Here is an 11,464-nt window from a genome sequence, read left to right as displayed (position 1 = left end):
TCACTTTAGATTAATAGGTGTATTTCTACAGAGTTGTTGTGTGTAAAAGCACAGCCCCGTTTTCTGTCCTGTATYATGTTGTCATCATTATTAAAAAAGAAACGTATCTGTATATACCGTATACCGGGGTGTTTGGAAAAAGCCATGGGATGGTTTTTCAATACCGTCAACACCTTTAAAACTATTACTTAGAAGTTTTTACAATACATTTGAATATGTGTATATTTTGAAGTACTGTATAGGCTACTGTAGCCTGGTCCCAGATCAGTTTGTGCTCTTGCCAACTCCTATAGTTCTATGGTCACGCCGATGACAATAGCAGTTGGCGAGACAGCAACAGACATTTTGGTCATTTAGCAGACGCGACTTAGAGTCAGTGCAAGAATGACAAGTACAATTTGGTATTTTATTAGGATCCCCATTAGCTGTTGCAAAAGCAACAGCTACTCTTCCTGGGGTCCACATAAAACATGAAACACAATACAGAATGACATAATTACAGAACTTCATTAGACAAGAACAGCTCAAGGACAGAACTACATACATTTTTAAAAAGGCACACGTAGCCTACATATCAATAGATACACACAAACTATCCAGGTCAAATAGGGAGAGGCATTGTGCCACGAGGTGTTGCTTTATCTGTTTTTGAAACCAGGTTTGCTGTTTATTTGAGCAACATGAGATTGAGTTCCATACATAAGGGCTCTATATAATACTGTACGTTTAAAAAAATTGTTCTGGATTTTGGGGAATTTGGGGGGGGGGGGGGGGGGGGGGGGGGGGGGGAGAAGACCAGCAGGTCTTCATCACTGGACGTTCCATTCCTCTTCGCGTTGCTCCAGGGTTTATGGAGTAGCTGTCCTTAAGTAAATGCCAGATGTTGTAGCGGCTTCCCAGCGAGCCTCAAAGGACCTGAAACTTACGCTTGGGGATTGTTACCTTGACAACATCTATAGGGAGATAACGCAGCTTTTTTTATCATTGAATTGATAACCAATGTATAATTTATAGATAAGTAATAACAGTCTATTGACGGCTGTAAAACTGGTAAACAAGTATACAATCCTACCCCCAACGCACATGTACTGTGTGTACACTGTGAGAATGTAGGCTGTTAATGAAGAGGTTGTTTCTGACCTGTACAGCTTGTTGATGGAGATATAGTTCTTAGGCAGCTCCATCATAGTGATGTAATAGTCACCCTGACGCATCCCCTGAGAGAAAGAATACTTTATTATGACATGAATCTGTTTAATTGTCCGTCTGTCTGTCAGAAGACCAATTGGGATATTAATAACATTGTAAAAAGTAGTAAACAAGTGTCAGATTATCAACAACATGTCTAACCAAGAGGAAACTATCTGACTCCGCCTCTAGCACCACCTAGTAGGAAGTCATCTTGAAAACCAGCTTCAACCAGTCGTGTAGTTAGTCAGATGTCGTTTAGGTTCTCAAGTACAAAGGATGTGACAATGACTAGAAAATAAGTGGAGCATTACAAAAATAACATTGAAATGTCTCTGCAATGCCTGGTAGCTGGGACTAACTAAACTAGAAATCATACGCATATCAAACACACACCACACAACACACACACACACACACCACACACACACACAACACACACAACACACACACACCAACAACACACACACACACACACACACACACACACACACACACACACACATACACAGGTCCTCACCATGTGGATATAGGGCCACATCTCCCAAAGAGAAATGTTTGTGTTGTCAACGATGATCAGATCCACACCTCTGTTCAAGGCTTTAAAAACTGTCAAAACAAGCCAGAGTACCAGTGCTTTAATGTTGAACAAACTATGTGTGTGTAATGACATTATGAGCAGATTCTTTCTGCTTTTGCCCCCAGCCACCCAATAGGCTTACACCACCCAATACACACCATCCTCTCTATTCCGCTGATGGTTGCGTTGAAAGTTTCCTTTGGTGTAGTTGGTACTTTCATGGTACCTGTCAGTGGAGAAAATTTCTGCTTCCAGTCCAAGTCTTGCATATTCATCACAGAGTTTCCTGGAAAAAAATAAGGAAATCATATCATTAGATATTTATATATTTCAAATAAAGTGTTTCAGTCTATTCAAAATTACAACCATCCTGATTAAATGTGCCTTGAATTCTAAATATATCACTGACAGTGTCACCAGCAAAGCACCCCCCACATTCACACCTCCTCCTCCATGCTTCAGGGTGGGAACCACACATGCAGAGATCATCCGTTCATCTACTCTGTGTCTTACAAAGACACGGCGGTTGGAACCCAAAATCGCAAATTTGGACTCAGACCAAAGGACAGATTTCCATTGCTCGTGTTTCTTGGCTCAGGAAAGTCTCTTCTTCTTATTGGTGTACTTTAGTAGTGGTTTCTTTGCAGCAATTCGATCATGAAGGCCTGATTCACGCAGTCTCCTCTGAACAGTTGATGTTGAGATGTGTCTGTTACTTGAACTTCGTGAAGCATTTATTTGGACTGCAATCTGAGGCTGGTAACTCTAAAGAACTTATCCTCTGCAGCAGAGGTAACTCTGGGTCTTCCTTTCCTGTGGCGGTCCTCAGGAGAGCCAGTTTTATCACAGCGCTTGATGGTTTTTGCGACTGCACTTGAAGAAAATTTTCCAGATTGACTGACCTTCATGTCAGACAGATGGACTGTCTTTTCTCTTTGCTTATTTGAGCTGTTCTTGACATAATATGGACTTGGTTTTTTACCAAATAGGGCAATATTTTGTATACCACCCTTACCTTGTCACAACACAACTGATTTGCTCAAACGCATCACGAAGGAAAGAAATTCCACAAATACAATTTTAACAAGACACACCTGTTAGTTTAAATGAATTCCAGGTGACTACCTCATTAAGCTGGTTGAGAGAATGCCAAGAGTGTGCAAAACTGTCATCAAGGCAAAGGGTGGCTACTTTGAAGAATCTCAAATATAAAATATATATAGATTTGTTTAACACTTGTTTGGTTATTACATGATTCCATGTATTATCTCATAGTTTTGATGTCTTCACTATTATTCTACAATGTAGAAAATAATACAAATAAAGAAAAACCCTTGAATGAGTAGGTGTGTCCAAACCTTTGACTGGTACTGTATATTTACAACAAAATGTATAAGGGGGATTGGAAATGATGCAGACAATTACATTGATAGAAGCCAAAATCTTCAATATGAGCAATATTAAAAAAGTGTTTAGGTGATACTTCAGGAAATGAACCCACGATCTCAAAACAACACATATTTTGACAAAAAAGACTTGGGATAAGGCAGGCTCCCAAAAGTTTGGAGTGATTAGCTTACTTTGCCCTCCTTGTCTTTCCAACTCCTGGCAAACCTCGAAGGATGATCAGTTTCTTCATGTATCGATTTAGTTTTCTTCCTCTCGTCATTTCTCGTATACTTCAGACTGCTTCACCACCAACTACAGTACACAGCACAACGGCAGCTGTACTCTGTTTACAAGACACGCCCTCCCACCCAAGAACTGAAACCAACAAAATAAGTGAAACCAAACCCCCATAATCGTTCTGGATCTTTATCAGTCTAATGTCGATGCTGATTACACGCAAGTAAATATTATATAGCCCTGTCCGTATTTCGTAAGATTAGGTGCCATTAAATAGCTACTTGTCATTTTAATCAAATTATTTCAGACCAGTGAAGATTAAGGAAAGGAAACAGAAGGAGGGGAAGTTTCTTTAGACTAATGAAATATTGCCATAGTTCACTAGTGCTGGGCATACCGATTATTTCGGTGAGCCGGCTCATTTGGCTTCGTTCACGTAAACGAGACGGTTCATTTGGCTCCCAAACGGCTCTTCGTTGAAAATGTTTAAAAATCGACATAGAACCATGACAAATTCCAAATCTCCTATGTAAATCCCAACTAGGTAGGCTACCAGTATGTCATAGTGAAATTCGCATTCAAATACATTTTTACCTGGTCAAATTATTAGATGGCCTGTAAAACAATGTCTTGATTTTTTTACTCACTGAAACAAATTTGCGTGGACCAGATTATTTATTGTTGTTTCTTCAGTGAGGACACACCACTCTTTAGATAATTATTTGTTTTACATATCTACAGAAAAACCTTGTTTTGAGCTCAAAAAACGGTGGTAGTAGTATGCAAATCGGGAAGCCAAATGAACGGCTCTTTCACCGATGGGATTCGGCTCCCGACGTTCACCAAAAAGATCCGTTCAAAAAAGAGCCGTTCATTCGCGAACGACCCATCACTAGCGTTCATGGTCTGAGTTTATAGTAGATGTCATTTTCCACTACATATTCCAAACATGATCATTAGATCTTCACTTGTCCCGAYTAATGAAGGAAGGAAAAATAACGAAATGTAAGAATAGATGGAAGGAAAAAAAAGGAAATAAGAGAGTGCGAAAGGAAGGTAAGAAGGGATGAGGGAAGTAAGCAAGGACTAAAGGGAGGATACACTGGAAATATTCAAACACAGCCTGAGCGTCCCCTCACTAAGCGCAGTTCCCAGTGCACACACCTGTCCTCACTTGAGCGGCTAATCATCCAATAGGTCGGGCCCAATTAGCGCTGTGGGTGACGTCTTGACTGGAGGGCGGACGTGCAAATATAAACCACAGCAGGCTCACCTCGTCTTCTATACACGATGGAGGGATTTATGTTTTCTCCATACAACTTTAATGGCTATCCGGGCTGCGGTCCCATAATGGCGCCTATCATCCACGGCAACCCGAAGTTCAAGCCTCACACCTGGGGTAAGGGGAGCATCTACGTGCCTCCCGAAGCGCTGGACTATCTTGACGTGTGTAAACGGGCCCAGCTAAAGGCCATCCTGTCTCAGGTGAATCCCAACCTTACCCCTCGTCTCCGGAAGGCAAACACCAAGGAGTTCGGGGTTCAGGTCAACGCCCAGGTCGACGCGATGGTCCAGTGCTCCCTCGGACCCAAGACGCTGTTCTACCGGGAGAGGAAATTTCCGGTATTTTCGAGGTCGCCTGTGAAGTGTCAGCAGAGTCCCTCGGCGACTTCTTCTCTGAACGGGAAAGCGTTACCGAGCACTCCGGTAAACAACGTGCGCTTCTCGCGACCCCTCGCTATCTACTCTCCGGTGTTTGATCGCAGGTTCTTCGCGCTGCCGGTGAAAGCGCAGGATGACAGCGCGTGCTGTGAGGGAGGAGAGGGGGGCGGCAACGGGGTTAGTGATGAGGATGGCGGCAACGGGGTTAGTGATGAGGATGGCGAGGCCGACGTTACCGAGCAGAAAACGGAGGACCAGGTTAGACCGGAGATCCCGCGTGAGGATGTCAGGAAATCCCTCCACCAGATGCCCAAAGGGTTCAACTTTCAGGTCAGTCGATCCCGCGCTTTATACTAGGGGAGAATACGAATTTAGAATGTAATCCATTCTGAAACATGAATATGCCCTTTTATTCACTTCTACTTCAAATGCCAGTCATCTTGCATAGGATGTTGCATATTTAGAACTTTCGATTTTTAATGATTCACTTTGGTTTCCTCTAGTTCCTGGAGCAGAAGTATGGTTTCTTTCACTGCAGCCAGTGTAACGTCCGGTGGGAGAGTGCCTATGTGTGGTGCATCTCTGGAACTAGTAAGGTAACGTTGACAGTCACTGTACGTCTCTGCCAATTGAAAACATTAGTTTAAGGTTCAGGTCAATAAGCCTTGTGCATTGCTGTTCTTTACCCTTCTGAGGAGCCTGAGTTGACAGTAACACTATACACTCTGCCTTTCTGAACTGTCCTTCAAATATTTGCTAAGTTTAATAAATTACTTGTTTAATCACTCTAACATTATTGTCTCATCACCCCCTCTGTGAACTCAGGTGTACTTCAAGCAGTTCTGTCGTAAGTGCCAGAATGGATTTAACCCCTACAGAGTGGAGTCCATCCAGTGCAAGGTGAGAGGTGTGGGGGGGGAACACAGCAGGTGCTCTGCATGGTGCCTATGCCCCTTTAGCCTCTAGTGAGGTCATGCATTAAAACAAGGGGGGGAGATGTATGATTATGTAGCTTTACTTTCATTGTCTTATGTTATGGATACAGGACCTACAGGTGAACTGACATGTCTACCCCCTTCACCAGCAGGTGTAACCGATGTGAAATGGCTAGCTAGGTAGCGGTGGTGCGCGCTAGCAGCCTTTCAGTCAGTGACGTCACTTGCTCTGAAACCTTGAAGTATTGGTTCCCCGTGCTCTGCAAGGGCCGCGGCTTTTGTGGAGGGATGGGTGACGATGCTTCGTGGGTGACTGTTGTTGATGTGTGCAGAGGGTCCCTGGTTCGTGCCCGGGGCGAGGGAACGGACATAAAGTTAACCTGTTACACAGGGGTCAATGTTGCTGTAATTATTCTCCTGTGTCTCAGGTGTGTTCCCAAACCCGGTGCTGCTGTGAGCAGAAGGAGAGGCACATTGACATGAAGAGGCCTCATAGACAGGACCTGTGTGGCCGCTGCCGGGGAAAGAGGATTTCCTGTGACACTACCTATAGCTACAAATACATTGTCTGACCTGAACCATCCCTGCTACAGGCCTAACTACAGATCTAGGATCAGATTGAGCCCATCTCTAATCATCCATAACCTTTAGGTTGACATATCTGAACTTAGATCAGTGGTTAGTGGAAGATGGCTGTAAAACCAGTTTTCTAATCCTGGACTTAAAGGGGTGCATGTTTTTTCCTTGGCTTTAACCCTTGACTCAATTAATTTACTTGTTGAGTTGATTAATTTATTTGGATGTTAAGAGTTTGGGCAAAAAATACATGTGCACCCCCTTTGGGTCCCCAGGATTGTGACACATTGCTGTAAGCACAGATCTAGGATCTGATTAGGGAACTGCCAGTCCTAAACTTACTGCCCTTGGCGGGATGCACAACCTGACCTTAGACCAGTATCTAGGGCCACAGTATCCTACTCTGAGCCTTCTCACATGGCAGGCCAAACAACACTATGCCACAGAGGTAGAAGTTGACCTTAACCACATATCTAGGATCAGGTCAACCTTCCTCCAATCCTATCCATGCTTGTTAGGGAGGTGACACCTATCTGGCCATAGATCTGTGGTAAGGCYGTGGTCAACTTGTTTCATACCTGCCAAGGTCCACGTCTTAAATAGCCTGCCTCATAACTTTTATACTCTTTCCACCGTGATCAACTGAGTGACTCAACTTTTTTGTAAATATTAAATAAACTTATTGCAGCATTAAACTTTTTCTCATGGATCTTATTTTGCTGTTTTCATGAACTAGCTAATCCAATGCACTCTGATACAAGTCATGTAGATATAGCGTGATGTACTGGTGTAAGTGGCTGTTTGGGATTCCTTTAACAGGGCAACAAGGACACAACCGTGAGCTGTACGACTATTGATGCTTATCAACAGAAATGAACGACGTGAAAAATAAAAATATTTTTGACGTCTTTTATTTTGAGACATGGCATCAACTCAACGACTTCACAAAGCTGTAAAACTATTTACAAAGTGAAAACTGTCTTCCTCTACAACGCTTTAAAAATGTGCAGTTTCTTTTTTGGATGCACACTTTCTCTCGCACACAAACCTTTGCACCTCATACAAATGCATCTTTCAGATAAAATATGAATCTTGTGAATACATTTCTAATACACACATGCATGGCAGTTAATCAGTTTGAATTGAAGGAACGTGGGGAAAACCTATAAAGCTGGTCAGGAGTAGGATAGATCTTAATCGGGTATAAATAAGACTAAAGACTGACTGAACTCGTGTAGAAAGGAAAGTCTAATCACAAGAGCGGGACAACCACAGGAAGTGTCCATGGCCCTGTTCCAATACTTTAAAAATGTGCATCCTTCCTTGGCCACTGATCAGACTATTTGAACCTTACCCACCCTGGTCAGTGATTCCTTCAAGGTAGGATGGAAGTTAAGGACTTATAATATTAGAACAGGGCCCAGCAGCTCATGTTTAGTTAAGGACATTAAACCAGTGAATGTCAGCACACGTCCATGTTAACAGTGGACTATGGGAGTATTTCAACATTTTGTGTGTGTACAACTGTACTTTCCCCCCATGTCAACGCAGGTACACGCACATCACAATATAGGATGGTCACGGTAACAAATGGTGTGTGTATACGTAGACCCACAATTAATATGCTACAACGTATGGCCAGTGTGTACATACTAATCAATATAAGAGTCTAAGGGAGGCTCTGATTCACTACAGTAGTCTTGAGGAGCTGGTTCACTAATACACAAGAAGCGTTCAGGTTCAAAACCAGGCAAGATTAAACATGAATACTAGTCTGTGTCCTGTCTCTTCACACAATGCAGCGATGCAGACGGATCCTAACAGTCTTTATCGTGAATGCCCCCTTCTGTCAGTTCTAGAACTTAACATCGTCCAGGTAACCAATTGTAAGTAGAGGCCAGGGATTCTGGAACGGAGCTGTGGATTCTAGAACACAGCATTCCTCTAGGTCAAGCAGTGCACATTTTCCCCTGAAGAAACTCTTTAAACAGTAGATACACACGTGGTGAGAGATGTCCTTGGCCTCTATCTCTCTCTCACAGATAAACAGCATGATTGAATGTCTCTCTCAGTAGTAACGGCTCCTCCTCTCCTCTCAGAAGTCCATGTTAGTGCAATAGAAGCTGTGACTCTGGGACATTCACCCACAGGTGAGGCGTCAGGTAGTGGACCCCCAGGTTACCTGGTGGTAACAGGTAGATACTTCATCCTAAGGTTTCACTGAGATCAGGTATTTTCATTCACAGGTTGAGTCTGATATCAGGTCAGGTAAATCCTCAGGTTCATCAGGTGTTTCAGGTATGTCCTTTGGTCTCTCGGGGACTTTTAATCCACAGGTGTTGCCAGCATCATCAGGAGTGGTTGAGATCTTCAGGTATGGTCAGCATCATCAGGTACGATCAGCATCAGGTGTGGTCAGCATCTTCAGGTATGGTCAGCATCATCAGTTGTGGTCAGCATCATCAGGTGTGGTCAGCATCAGGTGTGGTCAGAATCCTCAGGTATGACCAGCATCATCAGGTGAGTCTATCAGGTATATTGACCCTCAGGTGTGAACACCAGAGGGTTGTTTAGGGTTCAGGAGCCCCCCCACTCTGAGTAGGGGCCGGGCGGCGTGACCCACCTTCCCCAGGTAACGGGACAGGGATGTACCACCCCCTCCTATGGCGCAGCAGCACCCCCACCCCGCCTCTGCACCTTGGGCTGGGTCGGGAGGAAGAGGAAGAGGAGGAAGGAGACACAGACCTTGTGTGTCTAAGACTGGTTCTGGATGTGTGTACGGGGAGTACGGGAGGTGTGGTCCACAAGGTGGGATAGCAGGAAATGTGTGTGTGTCAGACTGTGTACTAAGACGGGTTAGTATGGGGGTTGGAGATGTGTCTAGGACAGGAGGAGGGGTTGGATGGAGGTGTGGTCCACGAGGTGGGATAGCAGAAAATGTGTGTGTGAGTGTGTGTGTGTGCGTAAGGTCGGGCAATGTGTTACCTGGTTTGAGTGGAGTGTGTGTGTTAGGGCTGAGGTTTGGGATGCACTGTAACGAGTGTGTGTGAGAGGCCTGATGTATGTTTGTGCACTCACGGTGGGGTGTGGAGAGGTCTGGGGGAGGCCAGTAGAAGTCTATGAGTAAGGGCAGAGACCAGTCTATGGTTGAGCTGGAGGGAGAGGCCAGAAGTGAGGCTGGGTTTGGGACAGTTGAGATGGTGGTAGTGGTGTTATGGTCAGGGGTAACAGCACCATCTGCGATGGGATCAGGGGCGGTAGGGGTGACAGGGACGATGATGTTTGTCGGGTCAAGGCTAATAAGGGTGGAGGAGAGGTACGAGGGGGGCTCCTGTGCTGCTGTCAGAGGCTTGTCCCTGAGGCCGAGGAGTCGGGGAGGTAGGTGTTGACTACCCGGTAGCCCTGAGCGCGGCGGATCATGTCCCGGATCTCCCCGTTGAGCTCCAGCAGCTTGGAACAGATAAGGCTGAGGTCCTGGCGTGACCCAACCAGTGCGATGGTCCCCGTCTGGCCCAGGGTCTGGTGTCGGAAGTAGACATTGAGGAGGGTCTGCACCTCGCTCTCTGACCCACCGCCAAACACACCGTTAGGCCACAGCCTCCTGGGAGGGGGGAGGGGGGAGGGGTAGAGGAAGAGAGAAAAGGATCAGTGATCAAAATGAGTATTGTGAAAGTATTGTGTATTTGTGATCTTTCTCTGTCTTTACACCACTGACGAGTACAGAGTTTTTATTCTCAGCACCATAACTAAATTGTGTGTGTGTGTGTGTGTGTGTGTGTGTGTGTGGTGTGTGGTGTGTGTGTGTGTGTGTGTGTGTGTGTGTGTGTGTGGTGTGTGTGTGTGTGTGTGTGTGTGTGTGTGTGTGTGTGTGTGTGTTGTGTGTGTGTGTATGTGTCTGTGTGACTGTTTGTGTGTGTATGTCTGTGTGTGTGTGTGTGGTGTGTGTCTGTGTGTGTGACTGTGTGTGTGTGTGTGTGGTGTGTGTGTGTGTGTGTGTGTGTGTGTTGTGTTGTGTGTGTGGTGTGTGTGGTGTGTGTGTGTGTGTGTGTGTGTGTGTTTGTGTGTGGTGTGTGTGTGTGTGTATGTGTGAGTGAATGTGGGTGTGTGTGTGTGTCTGTGTGACTGTGTGAGTGTCTGTGTGTGTCTGTGTGTGCCTGTGTGTGTGTGTGTGGGTGTGTGTGTGTGTCTGTGTGTGTGTGTCTGTGTGAATATTTGTATCTCACCTGCACTCGTGGATGTAGCGTATGGCCTTGCTGAACTCCTGGTTGTTGAGGCACTCCAGGATGGCTTGTACAGCTGCCTCGGAGGAGCTGAAGCTGGGCAGGGCGGCAGAGGCCTGGGTCTGGGTGTGGGCCAGGTGTGTGTGTTCCAGGTTGCTAGCCACCGCTGCCTCTGCTGGCTTTGACTGGTCTTCAGGTCACTCAGCTCTCGAGACATGTTTAGCAGCTACAGAGGGGAGAGAGGAAGGGAGAGGGGGAGGAGGGATGGAGAGGGTGGAGGGAGGGAGGGAGAAGGGGAGTGAGAGAGATGGAGAGGTGGAGAGAGAGGAAGGGAGGCAGGGATAGAGAGGGAGGGAGGCAGGGAGAGAGGGAGGGAGAGATGGAGGAGGGATGGGAGAGTGAGGGAGGGGGTAGAGAGGGGGCGGAGGGAGAGACAGGGAGAGGGAGGGGGACATGAGAGATGGAGAGATGGATAGAGGGGCGAGGAGAAGAGGGAGGGAGGGAGGGAGGGAGGGAGGAGGGGAGGGAGGGAAGGGAGGGAGGGAGGGGAGAGAGAGAGAGATGAGTGTGTGCCCATATATATGACTTTTGTGAAAACAAATCAACAGATCAACGTAAAGAGAGGAAGGAAATGCAAAAAAACTAAATAATCTCTTGATTCACTCACCGGGTAGCAC

General features: G+C 45.7%; 3 protein-coding genes across 4 annotated transcripts in view; 1 reads left to right on the top strand and 2 right to left on the bottom strand.

The window, feature by feature from the left end:
- Positions 1 to 701: 701 nt before the first annotated feature.
- Positions 702 to 3,505, bottom strand: LOC111964450 (NEDD4-binding protein 2-like 1). 2 transcript variants are annotated; one of them, XM_023988350.2, is made up of 5 exons: positions 3,349 to 3,488; positions 1,927 to 2,054; positions 1,709 to 1,797; positions 1,141 to 1,217; positions 702 to 953 (listed from the first exon to the last, which is right to left on the bottom strand). In XM_023988350.2, exons 1-5 carry the CDS (start codon positions 3,435 to 3,437, stop codon positions 923 to 925), a joined length of 414 nt encoding a protein of 137 aa, XP_023844118.1. In that variant the 5' UTR covers positions 3,438 to 3,488; the 3' UTR covers positions 702 to 922. The 2 variants fall into 2 exon arrangements, with proteins under 2 accessions (XP_023844118.1, XP_023844117.1); XM_023988349.2 differs by having other exon boundaries at positions 704 to 953; positions 1,073 to 1,217; positions 3,349 to 3,505.
- A 1,150-nt stretch (positions 3,506 to 4,655) lies between these two features.
- On the top strand, positions 4,656 to 6,786 carry zar1l (zygote arrest 1-like). The gene is made up of 4 exons (XM_023988348.2): positions 4,656 to 5,386; positions 5,560 to 5,652; positions 5,882 to 5,956; positions 6,420 to 6,786. The coding sequence occupies exons 1-4, from the start codon at positions 4,685 to 4,687 to the stop codon at positions 6,561 to 6,563; spliced, it is 1,014 nt and encodes a 337-aa protein (XP_023844116.1). The 5' UTR covers positions 4,656 to 4,684; the 3' UTR covers positions 6,564 to 6,786.
- A 676-nt stretch (positions 6,787 to 7,462) lies between these two features.
- Positions 7,463 to 11,464, bottom strand: part of LOC111963756 (protein furry homolog-like) — a 35,237-nt gene continuing 31,235 nt past the window's right edge. Inside the window, exons 8-9 of the mRNA XM_070443729.1 lie at positions 10,791 to 11,013; positions 7,463 to 10,168 (exon numbers count right to left, since the gene is read on the bottom strand). Of these exons, the coding sequence (XP_070299830.1) occupies positions 9,984 to 10,168; positions 10,791 to 11,013 (408 nt within the window). The 3' untranslated portion in view covers positions 7,463 to 9,983. The remainder of the gene's footprint in view (positions 10,169 to 10,790; positions 11,014 to 11,464) is intronic.

This window comes from Salvelinus sp. IW2-2015, linkage group LG5 (assembly GCF_002910315.2).
Source record: "Salvelinus sp. IW2-2015 linkage group LG5, ASM291031v2, whole genome shotgun sequence".
NCBI classification, from domain to species: Eukaryota; Metazoa; Chordata; class Actinopteri; order Salmoniformes; family Salmonidae; genus Salvelinus; species Salvelinus sp. IW2-2015.
This window is presented reverse-complemented; position numbering and strand designations above follow the sequence as displayed.

Excerpts from the sequence above, each read along its gene's own strand:
- LOC111964450 (XM_023988349.2), bottom strand. The coding sequence starts at position 3,437 with ATGACGAGAGGAAGAAAACTAAATCGATACATGAAGAAACTGATCATC. Across the intron at positions 2,055-3,348 it reads GGAAAGACAAGGAGGGCAAA|GAAACTCTGTGATGAATATG; the intron begins GTAAGCTAATCA and ends ATTTTTTTCCAG. Across the intron at positions 1,218-1,708 it reads TGTGGCCCTATATCCACATG|GGGATGCGTCAGGGTGACTA; the intron begins GTGAGGACCTGT and ends TCTTTCTCTCAG.
- zar1l (XM_023988348.2), top strand. The coding sequence starts at position 4,685 with ATGGAGGGATTTATGTTTTCTCCATACAACTTTAATGGCTATCCGGGC. Across the intron at positions 5,387-5,559 it reads CCAAAGGGTTCAACTTTCAG|TTCCTGGAGCAGAAGTATGG; the intron begins GTCAGTCGATCC and ends GGTTTCCTCTAG. Across the intron at positions 5,957-6,419 it reads TGGAGTCCATCCAGTGCAAG|GTGTGTTCCCAAACCCGGTG; the intron begins GTGAGAGGTGTG and ends CCTGTGTCTCAG.